Source organism: Scomber japonicus, chromosome 7 (genome assembly GCF_027409825.1).
Source record: "Scomber japonicus isolate fScoJap1 chromosome 7, fScoJap1.pri, whole genome shotgun sequence".
NCBI classification, from domain to species: domain Eukaryota; kingdom Metazoa; phylum Chordata; class Actinopteri; order Scombriformes; family Scombridae; genus Scomber; species Scomber japonicus.
Window position 1 is genome coordinate 13,791,605 of NC_070584.1, and position 22,627 is coordinate 13,814,231.

At 39.5% G+C, this 22,627-nt stretch overlaps 2 protein-coding genes across 3 annotated transcripts; one reads left to right on the forward strand and one right to left on the reverse strand.

Annotated features, from left to right (window-relative positions):
* Positions 1-2,741: 2,741 nt before the first annotated feature.
* npl (N-acetylneuraminate pyruvate lyase (dihydrodipicolinate synthase)) lies at positions 2,742-8,308 on the reverse strand. Its single transcript, XM_053322153.1, has 11 exons — positions 8,230-8,308; positions 7,923-7,996; positions 6,835-6,922; positions 6,669-6,726; positions 5,352-5,427; positions 5,104-5,196; positions 4,865-5,010; positions 4,690-4,736; positions 4,527-4,611; positions 4,392-4,431; positions 2,742-4,114 (listed from the first exon to the last, which is right to left on the reverse strand). The coding sequence occupies exons 1-11, from the start codon at positions 8,298-8,300 to the stop codon at positions 3,969-3,971; spliced, it is 924 nt and encodes a 307-aa protein (XP_053178128.1). The 5' UTR covers positions 8,301-8,308; the 3' UTR covers positions 2,742-3,968.
* A 1,281-nt stretch (positions 8,309-9,589) lies between these two features.
* Positions 9,590-21,170, forward strand: edem3 (ER degradation enhancer, mannosidase alpha-like 3). Of its 2 annotated transcripts, XM_053322152.1 has the most exons (21): positions 9,590-10,824; positions 10,938-10,983; positions 11,319-11,419; positions 11,530-11,569; positions 11,787-11,899; positions 12,073-12,226; positions 12,623-12,757; positions 14,255-14,360; positions 14,494-14,591; positions 14,934-15,059; positions 15,158-15,241; positions 15,492-15,575; positions 15,961-16,085; positions 16,429-16,600; positions 16,702-16,847; positions 16,953-17,097; positions 17,507-17,698; positions 17,961-18,126; positions 18,834-19,019; positions 19,412-19,459; positions 20,640-21,170. In XM_053322152.1, the coding sequence occupies exons 1-21, from the start codon at positions 10,736-10,738 to the stop codon at positions 21,011-21,013; spliced, it is 2,730 nt and encodes a 909-aa protein (XP_053178127.1). In that variant the 5' UTR covers positions 9,590-10,735; the 3' UTR covers positions 21,014-21,170. The 2 variants fall into 2 exon arrangements, with proteins under 2 accessions (XP_053178127.1, XP_053178126.1); XM_053322151.1 differs by lacking the exon at positions 19,412-19,459.
* Positions 21,171-22,627: the final 1,457 nt, after the last annotated feature.

The following is a 22,627-nucleotide window of genomic DNA, read 5'->3' on the forward strand; positions in this document are numbered from 1 at the left end:
TAAGCAGCCTGCACTCATAATCAAGCTATAAGACAGCATCAACCTGAAGCTCATACTCTGTAATCTCAGTGAGAATCTCCTCCTCCAAATGATGGCCTGAGTTAAAATGCCAAGATGAAGCAGCTCACCAGTCATTTCACGACCTCTCAGTCTTGTGACTTGTGATAACAGAGTGAGTCAGGTGGTGCATCCACGGGGAGGCACTGTCACAGGCTTCAGTCCTTACATGACAGACCCTGACATGACAGACTCACACCAAGTGACCTCAGGCATCTGCCACCCAGCATGTCTGCTGCCCAGTTGACATTTCATGGAGGCGACACATGGCATGAGCTCAGGGGAAGGAGATAAAAGAACAGTGTGTATCCCTTCATTGGATATTTGGTAGAAAATAAGATGATAGGATCTAGTTTGGTACATGTTGGAGGTGTTGTGCATGGTGTGTTCATGTAACAATTAAGAAAAAAACTGAAAAACTGGACTTTCAATCCTTAAAAGCAGCCATGGAACATCTTCACCTGTTGCTGCTCATGCTGCTATTCAGCCTTGTCTATATATTTCTAATTATTTAACACAACAGTTATTGGTTACACATCACTTTACCAACTTTTGCATAATTTAGGCAGCAATCTGCTCTATTCTGTTCATTTATTTAAGTGTTTCTCCTCCAACCTCCCAGTGTCATCATGGAGATCATTAAAATGCCATCATATTTCCTCTCTGTCTGCTCCCCAGGTCCCATCTGTTAACATGGCAACAGTCCTGTGCCACTGCAGCTACAGCTTCATCCAAACACGACCATGATTCAGCTTCTATCCAAACAAAGCCATGAATATGAATATCACGACCAGGTGAGTCTCACTGCCAATACCTAAAATAGAATACAACACTGATACTAATACCAAAGTGTAATGTGCTATACTCATTAAAAAGGGTGAAACCACATTTGAAATCTGTTGGAATGTATGATGTACTCTGCCTGCTTGGGCAGTACTCCCAGTGATACTGTGATCATGTCTAAAGTGATCATGTGGACACATATTTTTAACCTCCTCCAGTTAGCATGGCCCCTAGATTACACAATCCACACAAACTGCTTACGTAAACACTTCATACTTTGATAAATGTAACTGATAAAATTGATTAGAAAGATAATGAATGTTTCTACAATTACCTTTATTTGACCTCATGCGCACACACACACATACACCCCAACACACACACACACACATTTGCATTATTACAGCAGCAAAATAGAAGAGCAGCAATAAGAAAAATAATAAAATAATTAATAATAAGTACGAAAAACAATAAGAACAATAACAGTATAAAATATATAATTAAAATAATTGTGACATTATTTACATTATTTAAATATTGGTATTGAATGGTATTATACCAGAGATGATATTCTTATTGCACAGATTAAGGTGAAATAAATATATATGTATATTGCACACAATTGAAATTAGTAGTATACATAAAATACTAATATTGAGTATTGGACATTAAAAGTGCAATGTGTCAGATTGTCCAGGTTGGGGGTGGGGTGGAGAGTTGAGGTTTACTGGGCAGTGCTGATTGTACAGTCTGACAGCTGCAGGGAGGAAGGACCTGCGATATCGCTCCTTCACACACTTTGGATGAAGGATTCTGTCACTGAAGGAGCTCTCCAGTGCAGTCAGGGTGTCTTTCATGGGGTAGGAGTCGTTCATTAGAGAAGACAACTTGGCCATCATTCTCCTCTCTCCCACCATCTCCACCAGATCAAGGGGGCATCCCAGGACAGAGCTGGCCTTCTTTATGAGTTTGTTCAGTCTCTTCTTGTCCAGAGCCGAGATACTACTGCCCCAGCTGACCACCCCATAGAAAATGGCTGATGCCACCACAGTGTCATAGAAGGTCCTCAGGGGTGCCCCCTGCACTCCAAAAGACCTCAGTCTCCTGAGCAGGTAGAGTCTCTACCTGCTCTGGCCCTTCTTATATAAGTGCAGTGGTGTTATCTGTCCAGTCCAGTTTATTGTTCAGGTGAACACCCAGGTACTTGTAAGATCTCAATGTCCACTCACTGGATGTTCACTGGTGTCAGAGGGGAGTGTCTCCACCTGCAGAAATCCAACACCAGCTCAACAATCCTCAGGGGGCTACTGCAGCTCAGAACTAGACATGCGGCCTAAGGCATAGGGTGCTTCATCACACACACACAAACTACTCACTGCACTTGTTTTGCTCCAGATTTTCCTATAGGTTTTTCCACAAAAATTAGGTTGAGGTTGAGTTAATTTCAAGCTTAACCCCAGATGACCTGAGAGGTCTAGTTGGTTGATGATATAGCAGAAGATCAGAAATGTATTTTGCCCCTAAACTAATCAGTGCTTTATAAACCAAAAGCAGTATCTTGAAATTAATTCCTTGTAAAGATATGTGGCCAAAACCAGCCATTAAAGGCTATGTTGGAGCAGAGCCCCTCCAGGTTTGGAAAACTGAGGGAAGGGTTTTTCATTCCTTATAGAATTGGGTTTAAAGTGAACTAATAGTGTGACATACAGCTCATCCATTGATGAGGTTTAATTTATTGAGAAGTTAAACCGGTCTAGAAAACTCCAGCAGTCACAAATGAGCACACAGTGTATTGCCTATGTGCTCTCAGAGGATTCCCAAACTTTTACATAATGTGACTTTGTGATTTCCAAACATTTCTGGGACAGAATATAAGAGACAGAGATGACTGTGAACCAACAAATAGATAAGCATATTTATTAGTAAGAAATTGGCAATTTATAACATTGGCAAGTCATAATACAAAGCAAAGATTCTTAATTTGACATTTAATGCCCTTATAAAGTATACATATAATAAACATTTCATCATTATAACTCAAAAAGAAACAAGGACAATTTAAGTTTCAAGTATTTTAAGGTCCCTTCTAGTTACTTGGACATTCAATTTTAGTCCCTTTTTGGAGTGTGAGACAGTTCATATCAATACCCTTCTGTCTCCATTTTCAACCTGATCTCTCTGGTGGGGTCAGCCTAAGGACACAGATTTTCAGTAACACAGATTTTCAAGGATAAAAAACAAACATTCTTCAAAAACCTTCTGTTTGACTGGTAGCATTTACAGACAGAGGCAAAACACTCTACAAATGTGAACCACAAAAAGGATGGAGTAGTGAAATATGACTGTTCCTTCCAATTTATTAAAGCACTTTACTCCGCTGTGGTTATTGTCAATTTTTTCCTCATGCCATGTGACTTACAAAAATAAGGCTTAGAGTGCCCACATACCCCCTCCAGAAGTGAGATTCATTTATGGTCTTACACAGTACAAGATAATATAGAGATAATACTGTTACATTGTGATACAGCTTCTGTTTCCTAAATGTAGTGATAAAACCAAAGTTCCATCATTTGTTACTCAATGGATGTTAGTTACTGTTTGCAATAAAATGATAGAAACTTTGAGATTAAAATAAATGTTAAAATATTAGAATATTCCTCAGCAAAGAAAATACTACCTTAAAAGAGATAGAGAATGCCCAAAAAATACTAAGTGTATTCAGTCAAGAGAACTTACTGTACCTGTGGTAGTGTGTAGTGCCACTTGAATTAAGTTGAGTTTCATTGCCACAGTAGTATATACGCATTAAGATTTAAGAGATAAAAATGTAAAAATTACAGCATAATTAAGGAATGATTTCAGATTGATTTTGTAGCTTTACGTAATCACCTCAAAACCAGAAGTTAGTCAGAAAAATGGAGATGCCTTTCATTCTCAGTTTGTTTAAAGGTGAGCTTTGTTGCAAAGTGCAAGTGTCTGATGCAGGCTGATTGCTGGTTTAGTAACTGGACCCATCACACGGCCCTTGCTGTCATTGTGCATCTGAGGCACTAATAACAGGAATCAAGTGAGCAATAAATGTATAGCGAATGATTGATTTTAAGTTCAACAGTAGAGTATGAACATAATCAGGGTTCAGGAAAAAGGCTGTGATATTTCTTTGCAATGGACACAGCGTGAGCTGGAGGACGCAGCATCAGAGGGAGTCGAGGGGGACCCAGTCTCAGGCCTGACACCTCACTCATCAGCTGCTTATTCACTCCAACATCAAAGCCTGTAGATAATAGTAAAAAGGTTTGTGTCAACTTTTATTCTAGCATGTTGACATATATACGTGACACATATATATTCATACAATTAGATTGCAATATTCTCTTTTCATTTTCTTTGAACATATGTATATAAAATAACTACTTTGTTGGTGTAAAGGAGAGAATGTTAATTTTAGGTCACAGGTGAAGCAGTTTCTAAGGTAGAGAACAACATATATACAGTCCATACAGTATGAGATCCAATTTTGTAGAAAATATCTCGACACAACCATAACTTACCAAGTTTTTGGGCGTAACTGATAAGTTCTTGTATCTTGAACTGATTGTGGAAATGAGATAAAGATGTTAACAACTGAAACTGATGCAAAATATCAAGAGAAGCTGGGAACAACAACAGAGAGAGATGTGCAGTACCTGTATGTTCCTGGCTTGGACAAGATCTCCTTTCTCAAATGCTGTTATGAGCTTGTTGACATGACTTCCTACATAGTTATAGGTGCTGTGGGCAGAGAAATGAATGATGTAAACAACTGTTTAGCAGAGCGAATGAAAGGAGCCAAAGAAATCACACACAGACCTGCCAACTGCTCCTTTGGCTCCAAAAGCCAGAGATGCTAGAAGTTGCTATGGAGAAAAAAAAAAAAGTAGTTGACTCTGGATGACTCTACGGATGAGGTCAGAGTCACAATATGTCATGGTGCAGCATAAACAGTTTTTGCACACAACAGATGGAGTGGGAGAAGAAAGTTAACCTCATCCACGCCATAAAGGACAGACCAGTGGGGAGGACTGTAGCTGATGCACTGGCCAAAGTCCATCAGGTCACAGGAGGAGAACTTCACACCTCTGAAGGAAGGGATAAGCGTCTCAATATCTTCCAACACATCTCTTGCGAGCACTACAGAAAAGACATTCAGTATGCCATCAGTAAAGACATTCAGCACACAGAGCTGTAAATGGGCTGCAAAAATCAATCATCAATGGCACTAACCATTAACACCAGTGACAGCAGGGATATGATAATAATAGAAAGGCAGAGTCGGTGCAGATGAACTCACTTCCTGGAGGAACTTCTTCAACACATCTGACGCAGGATGAGGGGGAAAGGAATGTGGAAAATTGATAATACTGACATTAAAACTAAGTTTAACAACTTAGCAACATCAACAAATGTTAATGTGCCACACACATGTTCACTGAGCTCCATCACTTAAAACTCCCACTGAATCCATCACATACCTGCAGAATTGGGTTTGAAGAAGGAGGGGGCGATGACTGCTATCCCCTCAGCCCCGATCTGCGCTGCATGGCGGGCCTGGAGGGAGGATGAACACAGTGAGGATGAGAAACAAAAACTATGGTAATTTGTAACCTCCAAAGTTATTTGAAATGTCTGAATAATTTGAATAATGATAATAAAAAGAGATATTTGACATTGCAATTTGTACGGTGTACTAACGTTATACGACTCAACCCATTGACATTAAACAGTTGACAACCCATCAACTGTTTAATGTTGTTTTTTTTCTAATTCAAGCTAACCACTAGCTAGGCATAGATGAGAAACTCTGTTGTTAGATTCTTAAAATCAAAGATCAAAGGTTTATGCTAGGTCTAGAAATGTACCATAAAGTAAAAGAGCAAATTTCTCTACTGACAGAAGCCTCAACAGATCAAAATTCAATGTAGTTACAAGAAATAATGACAAAGACAAATGCTGACTGAAATAGGAAGAGAAGGCAAGCTGAGAAACGGCATCAACCATAAAAACGAATTGAAATACTTTTATTGCCTTTATTGTTATTGTACAATACAATGACCTACATGTATGTAAACATAGAATTTAAAATGTTCTAATAAAATTACACTTAAAAGAACTTTGCTTAGATTTGCTTGGTATGTGTTGGCACATAATCTCTTCCATGTCTTCTTAGGAATATTGTGAAATTTGCTGACGTTCCAAACAGATGTTTCCTAAAAGGCTGTGCAAGAATGTGGGCTTTATTTCCAAAGGACCATCTTGGATTTAAACTTTTGAAACATGTAGTGTAAAGAATAGAAAGACACAACTTTGATATTTTCCCAACTGTAGAGCAGAAGAATAAAAAAACAATGAAGGAAAACATGATTCAGCCACTTTCATAAGCAGAGTCATACTGTAGAACATTTTTGGCAGCTTACTGTAGACCAGCGGTGGGCTCAGGCTCTGACACAAGTAGAGATGATGTTGTGTCATACTTATTTATTAACTTTATTTTAATTGCTACTCAGACACTGTAGACTGAAGATATGAGCTCTAAGTGTATGTGGTTTGGGAGAAAACACTGCATTTGATTCTGGAGAATTTACTGCAATGCTGGTTAAGCCTGAGGTGAAGCAAACCTGTGCTAGTTTGGAGGGATACGTTTCCATGGTAAATCAGCTTGATTTACTTAAGTAAGCCTGCTTTCTGATGGTTAATCTTGTATCATGAAGCACACCCTCTGGTCCTCTTGTGAGTTACGTGTTGTGTTTAATGTTCACATCAGGACAGGAGACGTGAGGGCATCAACTCACCAGTTCTTGGGAATCTTTAAGACTCGTGCAGCCGACATGCACAATCACCTGATCCATTCTGTAGAGATGTGCACACACATGCAGACATCTCACAAACTATACTTTTTTTTCTCCTTCCTGCATTTTAAACTCCAAATAAAAGAGGCTGTGCTATGCAATGACTTACTTTCCCTTGGCTTTCTTACACCACTCCTCTGCCAGCATCTTCCTCTCTGCAACACTGAGAGACATACCTTCTCCGGTGGTGCCATTCACTGTAAGCATGTATGCAAGTCTTAATTATATAAAACTTTAAACATGACAAAAACATGTCTTAAAAAGGAAAGTAAAGAGAACAATCTGACCGAAATCTAGTTCTAATGAATCAATGCTCACTCCCAAGACAAAATTAGACATTACAGTACAGTATGTCGTACAAAATAGAAGAACATACTACTAGAATATTAATTAAATGGGTATAATCAGGCTTGCAGTCATGCAGACAATGACCAGACACAGTCGAAGAATCAGAGAGTCACATTTGAGAAAAAAGAAAGCAGCCTTGATCAATATAGGGGAAAGGGCATTTTCTCATCGTATCTAACTTTTGTCTATGTGTCTGTTCCAAGGACAGAGGCTGAAGTTGAACAAACAGACCTTAAGATAAGAATAAAATGATTCTGGTGGGAAGGTCTGATATAGGCGTTAGCTGAGTGTATTGAATGGGGATTATGGGGCTAATAAAGAAGATATTTTAGAATAATGTAATTTTATTAAAAAGCACAAGTAATTTTACTGAAAACAGGAACGACTGCTCAAACGTTATCATGTTCATCTGAAGAAACAGCACTAAAGCTGATGAATCATACACTAAGATACAGCTGGGTATTTATAGATTTAGTTTCATTTTGACAACATGCCTTAAAAAGTCATTGGGATTATTAATTAAAGAATTTGTAGCTTTAATGAAGCTGTAGGCAGTAAAATGACCTTTTCTTCTCCCCACTGATTGAACACTGTGTGCTCAAATAGTTTTTTTTAACAGTTTATTTACATACTTTCTATGTCAAACTAGTCTGGACAACTAAGGTTTGGTATTCCAGTATGTTTATAACCCAAACTGACTACATTTCAAAACTGGAAGAGGGTTAACATTCAGGAGTAACACATTAACTACTGTATGTTAATAAAAAAATAAAAAAGCATGCCATGTCAGGGCTGATTTGGGTGGGGATACAGACAATGACAAAAAGAAAAATCCACTTGAAAACTTACCAAATATGTTATTTACACCTTGCTTCTCTTTCAAGTAGTCAATATAACATCCGATCTCTGATAGGTTGAGTTCACTGTTTTGGGAAAATGTGAAAAATATTGGCCTACATACAATTTGGCAAAAAGAATACCAAACACACTACAGCACTTCAGGTCTACATGGGTGCAAGTTTGCAAATACTTCCACACTCATTTCTCATTTTGATCTCTTACAGGGGACCACTGGATGTTTACACTCACACGCCCAAACACTTGATTCAGTGCTGTAGAAAAAACAGGCAGACTGAGGGTTTCTGAAGCTACTTACCCTTGGGTGGTGAATGGAGTAAATGTGGCTGCAACCAGACCTGTCAGTTTTTTGTCTGCAGCAGGAGCCATGACTGACATTATCTAACACACAAAGTAACATACATGTGAGGTAGAGACAAAGAAAAGAAGACAGAGAGATGATTGCCAGTGAGGCCAGTCACAACATCACATTATCTACTTATTAAAAGACACGTTTATATAAATACTGCATCATACAGCGATAGGGTACAAGGCTTGTACGCATTCAGACATATAACGGGTTTGCAGAGACAGAAAAGGAGGGAATTATAAAATGTAGTCGAAAAGTGTAAAATAAATCTCAGTGTCAGCAGCTGCCTACTTGTTAAAGTGTTTTCCTTCGCTGAGTTGTGGACATCAATGTATGCTCCGGGGATGCAAGAGAAAACCAACTTGTTTTCGGCTTGTCAGGATATTCATATAACTGTCATGTGAGACCATCCAAACATCAAGTGACACTGCAAAGCCTTGTGGGAAATGTAGTTACAGATTAAACACTGAAAAAACAAGAGACGTAATCCAACCTTCTTTTATACAGTCTATGAATCCAACTGGGATTTATAAAATACACAGCTCTCTCATTTGAATACGCCACCAGCGTTTTCCAAATGCTTTCTCTCTCCTTTAGAGTTTAATTTGTCTGTCGTTTTTTCTTTGATTTACAAAACATCAACCCTGCCTTCAAATGCCGTTTAAAAAATAGGCTATATGATACAAACACAAAGTGGATACACAGAAAGAAATATAGACCTGCTAAACATCCGCCTAATACTAAATATAATACATTTATACTCTGTAAAGTAATTGAAAATGTATGTTTTGTAGAGAAGGGGGCAAGTCAAATAGCCTAGAAGTTGTGTTGTGGGCCTAATTAAGTTTTCTTCTTAAATAAAATGTTTATAAATGTTTTTCATAAATTTAGCATTGCTTTATTACTTAATTTAATAATAATATACGCTTAATGTTACGATTACTAAACATTATGTCGTTACTACCTACAAAATACTTGGCGCACCAGAAGGATAACGCTTTTTTGAACAGCACGTAAAGGCAACACAAGCGACTGTGGAAGTATGTGAGTTATTAATGTCCTAAATATGACTGTCAGGTAGCTCTTCCTCCTTCCTTTCTAATAGCTGGTGTTACTACAGCAGAATCCATTTGACAAAGTGTTATTTCTTGGTTATACGGATCATAATTTCATTTATGTAATTGTACTTTGATAGTTTCAATGAAAGAGTAGCGATTTATTGTAACACTGAACCAGAGTGCTGCCTGACAAGCATAACTCAGGGTTGTAGACATGACCAGGAAGTTGTTGACGTCTACATCACAGCATCCGGTTTTCTTTAGGCAGGCTAGCTTAGCGAAATAGCCGCATACGGCGAAAATACCCTCAATAACACCTCAAAAGACAGAAAAGATACTACGGTCTGGTCGTCTGTTAAACAATGGATGAGTTTCTTTTGTCTATATCTGTTATTTTGTTAATATGTCCGGTGCCACCAGCTAGGCGAGTTAGCACTACCGGCTAACTGGCTAATTAAACCCTGACAAGTGCTCGGCTGCTTGTTTGACTAGCTGACGGAAGAAAAACTGTCAGGAGGAGGAAATTATTAACTAATAATCTAAAAAGGGTTTACAGTGGACACACCAGAGTGATAAGAAGGAACCGGTATGAACAGGAGCTTTCAAGGACTGCGGGTGTATCAGCTAAGTTGGTTAAATTGGCTGTAACATTAGGTGGTTTGGAGTAAGTAAACTCTGTTATAGATATTATAGAGATAACACTCGGCGTTATCGGCTTGGCTTTAAAGTTTCTTCTTTTAATATGACAGTGGGTCTTGATGCTGAAAAGCATAGAAGTTGCCTTGAAATTGTAAGCACCTGGAAGTAACATTGGTGTAAATGTCATATTTAGGTGGATTTTCTTTTGATTTAGTGGCATTTCTTTAAGGCGCATTTACATGTAACGTTTTGTTATTTGCATGCCAACGTGTCGCACGCCCTGTTTACAATACCTTAGGTCCGGGTTATAGCTTGGAAAAGTAAATAAGTGTGACAGACAACGCTGCTCACAGCACTTGCGACAACTTTGCAGTACAGAGTAGTGGTACATCTGTTACATCTCTATGCGTTATACCTAGAGATCTGATTACTTGAAATAACAACATTCCTTTAAAGTATTTTATAGCGGCTGTAAGGTATACTTATTGAAGCGCACATTGTACATAGTCACCCGATGGAGTGTATGCAACCGAGACTGAACAACAAAGTAGGGATGTTTCATGATACTCCTTGTAAACATTGATGTTATGATCTTAGAGGTATAATGTTGATAGGAAGGTGTAGCTTTGTGTTTCTTTGGTGTTTTTTGGTAGTGTGAACTGTTGGAAAGGTTTGGCGGGGATGACAGTGTATTTGCTCACTGACTGACAGAAAGCCAAACAGTAGTTATATTGCTTTAATTTTTACCACTTACCACAATGCCGCCTGTACTGTTCATTTTGATGCTGCTCGGAGCATTATTTAGCTCCGGACAGGCCATGTCACGAGAGGAGAAGCTCAAATTGAGGTGAGTTGAGAATAACACACAAGACTCTCAGAGTTTAATGTGAGAATATAATTTTTTGTCCCCCTTAAGGATGTCACACATGCTGATTTATCTCTGTTCTCCTCTCACTAAAGGAACCAAGTGGTCGAGATGTTTGACCATGCCTATCAGAATTACATGGTAAGATTTTCAAAATAACAGGAGTTTGTTGTTGAACAAATTTGGATTTTGATGATATTTGGGTTTGTTTAAGGCCTGGAATGGTTAATTATCTATCCATAATTACACTTTTTGTTATGCATATCTTTAATGTCATTCCCACAGCAAATAGAATTATGAACATTTATTCATAATAAAACACCCCAGGTGGCTTTTTCTTGTTGGTTTAAGTCATATTGTGTGTGTTTTCTACGATGGCCTTAGGTCTAATTACACCAAGCCAGCCTCTAATGGATCTCACAAAATTGAAAGTCAAAGCATGAATTAAAAAAATGTGTGTTTTATATGTCGCCCAGGACCATGCATATCCAGCAGATGAGCTGATGCCTCTAACATGCAGAGGAAGAGTACGTGGCCTAGAACCCAGCCGAGGTGACGTGGACGACGCACTGGGAAAGTGAGTAGCAAACTGTCTTTGTTCCTTTAGATCTAATGTATTAATGGAGCAATAAAGGAAGGCCATCAGGCATTTCAACCTGGTAAATAGTTGCGGTGTCTCTTTGCTAGGTTCTCACTGACTCTCATAGACACTCTGGATACTCTTGTGGTGAGTATGGCTTTTGTGTATTTTTGGAGTTTAGTTGTCATTTTTGCAGTGTTTACATGTCCTTAATAAAAGGTAGAGAGAAATGTGAGTGTTGCTAAATATAAATGAACAAGGCCCTAATTAAATATTTTTGGGGTCAGTCCTTTTAATTCCATTTTTAAACAGTGAAAAAGTCTGAGGCTGATTTTTACAGTCCTGTTCTATTTCTCATTGTCAGCTTTTGAACAAGACGACAGAGTTTGAGGCTGCAGTGAGGAGAGTTCTGTCAGATGTGAGGCTGGACAATGACATCGTGGTGTCCGTTTTCGAAACCAACATTCGAGTCCTTGGGTGAGACTGGGCTGGATTATAAACACACAGTTCCTGTTAGGAAATGGTTTATGTAATCTCACATTATAGTGACAGTGCTTTTCACACAGGGAAAAAAAACAGTAGCGAGAAGAAATCAGTGGTTGTATGTAAATCTTGATGTGTGTTTGATTTGTATATGTGCATGTCTGCAGCGGTCTTTTAGGAGGGCACTCTATGGCTGTGATGCTGAAGGAGAGAGGTCAACACATGCAGTGGTACCAGGATGAGCTCCTGCATATGGCCAAAGACCTGGGCCTCCGACTGCTGCCGGCATTTAACACCAGCAGTGGCCTGCCTTACCCCCGGGTGAGACTGAAATACATAAACTCAACCCCTAATCCCAGAAACAAATCTAAACACACTGTAATCTGTATAAGGTGGGATGTTTAACCAGAAACTAATACACACTTGGCTACTTGGTATTCCCAGGTTATTCAATTTTCATGTTTTTCAAATACAGTTGAACAAATTTGAGTTTACACACATGTACCCATGGTTGAAATTGGTCAAGCTGACATTTGTTTGTAGCATCCTGTCAGATTATGACTACATATTTACATTTTCTGCTTCAGTGCTCCATACACAGCTGTTACAGCTTTAGGAGCAGACATTTTCTGGCTGACTGGTTTTCACGCACAGGCTCATGCACACCAAATGTGACTCGATAAACATATTTTAAATCCCTTTGTTCCTGTTTAACAGGTGAACTTGAAATATGGTGTCAGGGGTCCTGAGACGAGGACTGGCACAGAAACAGACACTTGTACAGCGTGTGCAGGGACCATCATCCTGGAGTTTGCTGCCTTAAGTCGCTTCACTGGGGATCCTGTGTTTGAGGTAACACATCAAGTAATCAGATTATCCCATGCTTACATTCTTTTGGATTTTTTTCAGCATAGACACTGACATTTTAGCAGTAGACAGACAGGAAACATGGGAAAGAGAGAGGGGGTGTGACATGCAGCAAAGGACCCCTTCTTCCAAACCACATGTCTAAATTTTTTTCTTTCTAACTAACTGCAAATTCTCTGTCCACATTATTAAGGTGAAAACAACTAGAAATGTTGGTTGATGATGATGTTGGTTTACCACATTCACATTACACATCACCTATATGAAGTGATTTACACCATATATTGTTCAATAAATTACATGAGATGAAGATCTAAAACAGCAAAATAGTTATTAGGAATCATTTTATCTTTCGACCTCAATAAGTGAACGTATTTGACCTTTGTTAATTATTTTTAAGCAGAACTGCTTCAATACACAAACTTCCATTTTGTGTTTGTGGGTCTACTGTGATATTAAGCCTGATTTTTAACACATGTATGCATCACTGCTGTCAAAGAGTTCTTGAATTGTAAGAAAGCCCTCAGCTATTTAAATAGATATGTGTCCAAACTGAACAGCCGCACCCTTCAATTGGCTCATCTTTCTTCATTTAACTGCAGGCCAAGTTACACTGTGTCTTTTTAGTGTTCTTGAGGTCAGTTTGCAGAGACTTTCTTTTGTGAAACCGCCCTGTTGTTTTGACTATACATGATGTGAAAGACAATATCTGTCGTGTATTAACCAAATTTTTAACATTTTAACCTCATCACACTGCTCATGCTATATATAGATTTATGGACTAGGTGTAGCCTCTGAGCACTTTAGACCAGGAAAGTCAAAGAACAAGAGTTAAGTTTTCTGGACATGGACCAACTGATCACAAAGATAATGCAGCATATTAAATGTAGTTTGTGCCAAATAATATTTACTTTTACTTCCCTTCATTAGAAACCATTTTATGCCGCTTCCTTTTTACATGGTGAAAAACAGACTTAAATTGCTACATCATCCATTATAGACGTAAACTTTGAGCTCTTTGATTGGTCATCATTAGTAGTTGACGAAGCAGATTTGTTAAGCTAGGCATAAAACATTTGCCTTTAAACTGCTTATTTAAAACAACTGAAACATTTTAGGTACTGAAACGTATTATATAAAAATAAGCTAAACCTAGTGTTGTAGTCCATTTGTGAAAGGGCTGTAACATTATATTGAACCAGTATTCTTTGTTTTTGTTTGTTATTCAACCTGCCTCAACCTAAAAAATTCAAATCCTTTTCTTTTTCTTTGTATATTTTATTTGCATGAAGTTTTTGTAAAACCCCTTGATATATTTGCCTGTGATACAATGTTAAACCCTGGGACTGGATCATTTCCTGGCAGTGGTAGAATGCTGAACAAGCACAGAGTCAATCATTGTAATCATTCTAACAGTGGACAGCTACTGCAGATTGATTTTTATTTTTTAAGTCAATAATGCACCCATCTTCATATATGCAGGCCCATGCCCGGAGAGCCCTGGACTTCCTGTGGGAGAAGAGACAGAGGAACAGCAATCTGGTGGGAACCACCATCAACATCCACTCTGGAGAGTGGGTTCGCAGAGGTGAACGAAAGGGGGGGGGGGTATAACTGAGGAGATGGAGAGAAGGAAGAAGGATAACATGATCAACAAGTCAAAAGAGTGTGTCTGTTTGAAGATTCATATTAACAGTCCTGTATGATTTTTGTGTTTCCAGACAGTGGAGTAGGAGCAGGAATTGACTCATACTATGAATACCTGCTAAAAGCCTATGTCCTCTTGGGAGATGACCAGTTTCTGCAGCGGTTTAATATTGTGAGCACACACACACACACACACACACACACACACACACACTCTTCTAGGGCAGGAAACTCAATACATTTGTATCTGCATAAAAGCATTTTGTCACAAAGGCTTCTCCTTCAAAAGATAGCATTATACTTTTAAGTTACTGAATTACAAGGTTCAGTTAAGTCCTTCAGTATAAAGAGTAGCACTCATAATATTATGTTTTCTATATTTACTTGGATAAATACTTTATTCTTAACCTGACACTCATGTTGGTCTAATTTTGTATATTTATTTAGTTTTCTTTATTTCTATTTTATTCCACCAAGCAGCATATTTTAAATCCTTTCACTCTGTCCCACTTAGCACTATGCATCTATAATGAAGTACATTAGCCAACCTCCTTTGCTGCTGGATGTCCACATCCACAAACCTCTGCTTCCTGCACGCACCTGGATGGACTCTCTGCTAGCATTCTTCCCGGGACTGCAGGTCAGATTAGATCACGTGAATGGAAGCATTTACTATCTCTATTGTCTTGTGCCATTTCAGTAACTCTGTACATATTGTTTATACTGTATGTGATCCAGGTGTTGAAGGGGGATATCCGTCCAGCCATCGAGACTCATGAAATGTTATACCAAGTTACCAAGAAACACAACTTCCTCCCAGAGGTAATCTGTTTCTTCTGTGTCCAACTTAAAATACTACCTGGACGTTAACTGCACACACAATAAATTACTTGGTTTCATTTTACTGTTAAGTTGAATAACTATATAGCTTGTGTTGGCAGCCAAAACTGTTTAAAAATGAATAAGCTTGCATTGTGTGTGACACGGCTGCATTTGAGCTTCGTCTTTCTGTGTTAATTACAACGCTGGAATGGTGTGCTGACCCTTTGTGTCCTTCTGCATCTGTCCCCAGGCCTTCACTACTGATTTCAGGGTACACTGGGCCCAGCATCCCCTGAGGCCTGAGTTTGCAGAGAGCACCTATTTTCTTTACAAGGTAATTTATTATGGAAGGTGGACAAAATGGATACATTCTCTTTTCAGCATCACAGTACAGAGATAGATGAATATTATCATGTATCATTATTTTAAATGTTAAGTTGCTGCTTGATCACAAGTTTCTGGCATTAACCAAAATATCTAAAGCACTAGACTTTCAGAAACACCATCTCCATTTCTGCAGGTATTAATCAACCTCCAGCATACAGATCTGTAATTAGTGTTCATAATGGTCTTGTAAGTAATGAAGGAACATAATATGATAAACACAGCTGAGATAATTAGTCCAAGGAGTGTAAGTTACAATTTCGTGTTTGACCTGAGCTTAGTGGATGTGCTGTCCTCTTTTATGATTACACCACTGTCCTCTCTCTTTCTCTCAGGCCACAGGAGACCCGTACTACCTGGAGGCAGGTCGCACCATCCTGGACAACCTCAATCGCTTTGCTCGTGTTCCCTGTGGCTTCGCTGCAATGAAGGATGTGCGCACCGGGAGCCACGAGGACCGGTGAGAACTTGAGTATTTGCTGGATGATAGACTATTAAACTGCAACTGTGGACACATTCAGACATGCTTTACATACCATATGATGTTGTAAAGCATGGTATGAACTACAGCCTGTGCAAGGAACAAGCACAGTTTAAATACTGAGAAAGTGTGTTATTTATATCTTCCAGCATAGAGAATATGCTGGTATGATTTACAGTAAGAACATATTATGTGTCTGTCAATAGGTCAGGCTCTACTTTTTAATGCACATATTGATTATTTGATAAAAACACAGATGCTTTAAACATGCCCCATTTATTAACCCAATGCCCCATATTTTATGTCTGCTCTCTCCTCTTAGAATGGATTCATTCTTCCTTGCGGAGATGTTTAAATACCTTTTCCTGCTGTTTGCTGACACGGAGGACCTGCCTTTTGACGTGGAGGACTATATCTTTACAACTGAGGCACACCTGTTGCCTCTGTCCCTTTCCACAGCCCCTCACTCTTCATCTATTCCCTCAAATAGAACGGTAACTGTCATGAGAGATATTACAGTTACATCTGACAAAATGATGAAAGCCTTTATACAATCCATTTTCTAACAACCTGTCATATAATCATGATACCTCAGACGGAGGGGGAGCTGGACGACTCTAATTTTGATTGGACCTGCCCGAACACCCGCCTCCTGTTTCCTGACCCCGCCTTCCCTCGTAACCTGAGGGAACCCATCCGTAGCGCCGTGGATAAGAGCTGTCCCCGCCCTGCTGTTTACCGGTATGCAAACATACAGATATTATCAAGTTATATACTTTAGCTGCACTTATTTATTTTCCCTACATTCTGTATCACTTTCATTAAATTTCCTCTCCCTCCATGCAGGGAGCCTGGCATGGGCCGTCCGCCCCTGAGAGCTCAGGACTTCATGGCAAACAACCCTGAACATCTGGAGCTGCTAAGGAGGATGGGAGTCAGTCTCATCCACCTGAAAGATGGCAGGGTGCAGCTTGTACAGCACGCTACGCAGGTAAATAGTTTAGCAATAAGAAAACAACCACATGTTCTCATTAGTGACTGATTGTCATGAAAAACACAAAATTGATATAATTAATATAATATTGATAAATAATTATGTTTCCTAACAGAGTGCTTCACCTCTGCTTTTTCCATGTGTTCAAACAAAAAGGGGTGATATTGAGCAATGGTACCCCAATAATATTACCCATGATGTTTATGTATTATAAATGTGTGTGCCATCATTGAAACGGCAAGAGGACATGTTGTGATAATGGTGCAGGTGTATCAAGAAGGAACTGCAAGAGACTGTATAAATTTTGTGATAAAATCTTTGTTCCAAACCTGCAAATTACAGTGTTCTTTCCATCCAGACTTTTAAAAATTCCTCTCCTCTCCCACTCTGGCACACCCACACCTAGGCAGTGAGTGCTGTAGCTGCAGAGGACGGTGTGCGTTTCATGCAGGAGATGATGGAGCTGTCCAGCCAGCAGCAGAAAGAGCAACTGCCTCCCAGAGCCATTCAGATCGTCTCACATCCATTCTTTGGCAGGGTTGTGCTGACCGCTGGCCCAGCGCAGTTTGGTACTGACCTTTCCAAAAGTACCACAGGAGTAAGTGGGTTTTGTATCTTCACCAATTTGTCAGGTTTCAAATGGGCACTTAACTGTCCTGCTGCCTGAGAGAACCATTCATTATCCCCCTGTATTTTTGAGTGAGCACTTCTCCTCACAGAATATTTTCATAATCCAGACAGAAGGAAATATAAGGTTCAGTCCCAAGAGAGACCGCAGTACTGTACAGCATAACATTAAAGCATGTTCCTTGATTGTTTGCAAGTATTCACCTCTTCTGCCTCCTTTCTTCTGTGTATAGGTACGAGGCTTTGTGACTGTGGCTGAACCCTACAGTGGCTGTTCTGAGATAACTAATGCTGATTACATCCAGGGCCACATTGCCTTGCTCCAGAGGGGTCAGTGTATGTTTGCAGAGAAGGCCCGACACATTCAGAAGGCTGGTGCCATTGGAGGCATTGTCATTGGTGAGCACAAGCAGCTAATGACTCAAAGCGGAAGATATCAATGTGATTAGGGCTCAATAAGTAGATTATTTTAATGACTGTATAATAAATATGGAGATCATGCTGTCAGCCAACATATTTCTTTTCTGGAAGCTGCCATCTTGCTGAGTCTGTGCAGTAGAGTCTGTCGCTGCTTGATGGGGGTCTGAAAGTAGCAGTCACAATCATGACATCACACTCCCTTTTCATATCAAATAACTAATTACAAACGTTTATCAGAAAAATTAGCACATGAACAAATATCAGTGTGGTAAGACCTACCTAAATATTTTTTAGTTTGGCTCATGTCCCATCTGCTAACATAGAGTGGGTTGGATTAATGCCTATACTGCCAGCCACCAGGGGGCGATGAACATGTTTTGGCTTCCCTTTTTGGGAGCTGTCATGACATCCATATTTATATACAGTGGTCCTGTATAAGATGACTGAATAATAAAGTTTCTTTCTTCAGTCACAAACTTATTTAAACTTAATAATAAATGAAATAATAGTTTCAGTAATAATCAGTATTGCACCATTGTCATCAAAAGTCACATTTCTTTGCAATGGATTTAAAATTTAAAATGTCAGTTTAACTTAACTCAAAGCAATAATAGTAGGTAGTTAATTGATTTGATAATTATAATAATAATTTTTCTCCTCCTCTTGGTCTCTTCCTTTTCTCCCAGATGACAACGAGGGCAGCAGCAGTGACACGGCTCCCCTCTTTCAGATGGCTGGGGATGGCCGCAGCACAGATGACATCACCTTGCCACTTCTCTTCCTCTTCCACAAGGAGGGCAACATCCTGCTGGAGGCACTGAAGGAGTACAGGGAGGTGGAGGTGTTGCTGAGTGACAAAGCCAGAGACAGAGGTATGACACCCCTCATATGCTTTCTAAATACTTCTTTGTTCTGTTTATCTCTCTTGAAAGTTTGATCACATCAGTGTGCTTCTATCTCTCCACTGACTGAGTCTCATTATGTGCTGAGCTTAAAATAAAGATGAGGTGCAGGGATTCAGGCATTATTTGAAATCTTTAGAGATCATGACTCATTCCAAAGCCACCCACCAGCTGTGGTTATAATGCTTCATGGTGGAGGTTTTACACCTTTATCAATATTACATCCTAGTCCCTTTCCTTTTTTTCCTCATTTGTCAAATCCCTGTATTCCCTGTGTTGGACTGTAACGGTGCCTCTCCTCTATTGTCTTTCTTGATTTCTCTTCTGTGTTTTGACAATCCTCTCACCTTTTGGATGAGCAGCAGCCATATTCAAAGGTAAACCTCTTCCTGGCAGCCTGATTGAGGGCAGTAAGTATCTCTTCTTTTCCCTTCTTTCTTCATCTCTTAGCCACCAATTTCAGCCTATCCTTTTCCTCTATCATTTTTCAGTCTTTAATGCCCCCTTATCTCTCCACCCATCCCCTTTTCTCAGTCTGCCCTTCAACCACAGGATTCTGTTTGTATTTGACGGAGAAGCTTAGTGCCATCACAGTGTTGTGGTGTTTGTTATATCCCCTCTGGGAGCCCAGGAGCATGACGGCTCTTATGTTTTAAAAAAAAATATATCACTAGAGCAAACCAGTTGTTATACAAGGCAGGATTGGCAGGATTAGACCCCACTTTTAGGTTTCTATCTACGCCATGAACAGCACATTTAATATTAATGCAGCTTTTGGTCAGTTTGTCTTGATATTAACTACATTTACATTTATAAATTCGGTTTGCCAAGAAGCTTAAATAGAGACTACTATAATCATAAGTAACCTGCAGCACCTCAAGAGCTGTTAGGGATTTGAGCAGAGAGGCTTATAGGACAGCCACTTGACCACAGATCCTTTGCTTTATGACTTGTCTTTCTAACCACAAAACCAGCATGACACTACAACCTTCACATAGCTGTAACTGAATCATGTAAGCCTTTAAGTTATTGTCATTGTCTGTTGCAGCTGTCTCCTGTGTATTCCCTCAAATGTGTAATTAAAATCACTGACCCGTATTTTTAACACATTTTACATCAAGCAGAGAAAAAAAGTGGTCACATTTTTAGGAATTATAACACATCAGATATTTCTTTCCTGAACCTGATCTGCACAGAATTCACAGGACGCTCTCTTGCCAGATTTCTTTTTCTCAGTTGACTCTCAGTTTGGTTGCGCCGCTATATGAGAGAGGCTTTATCCTGCAGGAAACATGACTCACCATCAGCATCGTGCTGTTATAGTTGACAGCCCCTTGATGAAAACTGTTCTATTTTTGACTGAGAATGGCTACCAGCAGGCATGTTGTATAGATTAGTGACTGAGGAGGAGGAAAAGAGAAGTGTGTGTGTGTGTGTGTGTGTGTGTGTGTGTGTGTGTGTGTGTGTGTGTGTGTGTGTGTGTGTGTGTGTGTGTGTGTGTGTGTGTGTGTGTGTGTGTGTGTGTGTGTGTGTGTCTTCATCTTTTTTTCTACAGAGCAGTTCAGTCTCACACCCTTGCTGTCTTTTCAGGTGTGGACGTGCAAGACGCAGAGGAGGATTGCCTAACTGAGTCAACCACTCCCACCTCCTTTGAACCTACTACCCAATCGCAAATCAGCACGGTGGAGCTAGACGAATCTTCTCCTGAGGATGTTCCGCCATCAGGAGAGGAAGTTACTCCTGTAGAGGAAGACACTAGTCCCGCAGAGGAAGTTAGTCCACAGGAAGAGGTAGCTCATCCCACAAAGGCAGAAACTGATGTGCCACAACCTAAAGGGGAGAAAGACTTGAAAGAGGAGCCCAATGGCGACACAGACTCCAGCAGCCAGTCAGTGGATGAACTGCTAGCTGATTGGCGGGAAGACTTGGAGGCGTTCCAGCAGATGGAGAAGGATGAGCTCTGACAGTTGCCCGACACGTTGTGCACTGTGACTGTGGTTTGATCCCACCGTGGGAAGAAACCCGGAGGGAGCACATCTTCACCCGTCACCAGCCTCAATCAAACACTGAAGAAATGAGAAGAAGCAGGAGAGAAGCCTTTTTTTTTTTTTTTTTTTTAAATCGACTGTTTTCATCACTGCTTCTTCTCTTGCCCTCTGTGGATGGCATCAAGTGCCAAGGCAGCCCACATACTGTGTATCTGGACCATAAGGGAGTCCTTCTTAGCCTGGTAGATGACGGATGAGAGACCAGGGTTCTTACCTCACATTCTCATGCAGTTTCTGTTCATGTGTCATAACTAATCCTAATGAATGACAAAGACCAGACTGTATGTGTCAGCGTCTCACTTTCCAATCCAAATTACTTCTCACACTGTTGTTCTCTCTATGCATTTTTGACTCCTTTAGCTCAAATGAATGCTGGTTCAACAACTACTTTTAGACTAATTAATCCATCGACCAATTTGTTTTATTTAAAAGCGATGACTTATTTGTGATGCAAAATTAACTGTTTTCAGTGGTTTGGGCCTAATCATATGTACACACTGATGGTTAACTAAGACTTAAGGACTTGATTCAATTAAGGGTCGGTGACATAATAAGCTGCAAGATATTTTTATGGCTTTATGGTAGACAAATTCAACACCAAACTTAATCTTTCTGGAGGATATATGAAGTCATCTGTCAGTGTAAATATGTATTTGTCAAGATGTATTGATGGAAAAAAAAAATAGCGTTGTTTGCTCAGGTTCTGGTTCAACCCGCAACCAACAACCTGTGGACCATATTGGGTGGAGCAGACACACCCTCAGCAGTGCGTTGGGATTGATTACACCCCCGTGGATCGCCACAGGAGGGTGCTATATGATCTGTCTGTCATGCTGTAGCTGCTGACTGACTGAAAGGAGCAGAAATAAGCCAATAAGTTAACAAGATGAAATAAATAAAAATTGAGAGGGAAACTGGAAAGACTGACTTGATTCTTTGGATTTGCTGTTTGATGACTAAATGTTTGGTTTTAATGCAAAACTGTCAGTGAATTTGTAAAATGGAAGCAGAGTTATGATGGTTGGGTGCATACACAGCTGAATCCAACACAAGTTTCTGATTTTACTGTAAACCTTAACTGTCTTACCACTTTTTAATTATGTCAAAAGGGCTTTATGGAATATTTTGGTCATGTCCTTCACTGAGAAAATGGTGTAAAGAAAAAAAACAACAAAAAAAACATGCTGACTTTTAGAGGAAAGCGGAATATTTGAGTGGAAGCTGAAGATTTTATTTTCGAATCAGTCAGCGGACACCCACACAGTCCAGTAAACGTGACATGTCTGGAAAATTCACATAATGCACCGTATACTATAGCATTACTGTAAGATGTGGTGGAGGAGGATCTCACAGCTTTTCATTCAGGAAAAAAAGCAGCAAGTAACTGATAATACTGTGAAATTACATTACAAGGTACAGTACATACTGAATAATCCTTAGGGATAAATCTGCAATAGCAATACACAGAATAGAATACAACAATAATAACTAAATAAGGATAGGGATTAGTATAATGATAAAAATAAATAT

Coding starts and splice junctions, on each gene's coding strand:
- npl (XM_053322153.1), bottom strand. CDS start 8,300: ATGGCTCCTGCTGCAGACAAAAAACTGACAGGTCTGGTTGCAGCCACA. Junction 7,997..8,229: donor ACTCCATTCACCACCCAAGG/GTAAGTAGCTTC, acceptor TTCCCAAAACAG/TGAACTCAACCTATCAGAGA. Junction 4,612..4,689: donor GCCAAAGGAGCAGTTGGCAG/GTCTGTGTGTGA, acceptor CTCTGCCCACAG/CACCTATAACTATGTAGGAA.
- edem3 (XM_053322152.1), top strand. CDS start 10,736: ATGCCGCCTGTACTGTTCATTTTGATGCTGCTCGGAGCATTATTTAGC. Junction 10,984..11,318: donor ATGCCTATCAGAATTACATG/GTAAGATTTTCA, acceptor TATGTCGCCCAG/GACCATGCATATCCAGCAGA. Junction 16,601..16,701: donor CTATTCCCTCAAATAGAACG/GTAACTGTCATG, acceptor ATGATACCTCAG/ACGGAGGGGGAGCTGGACGA.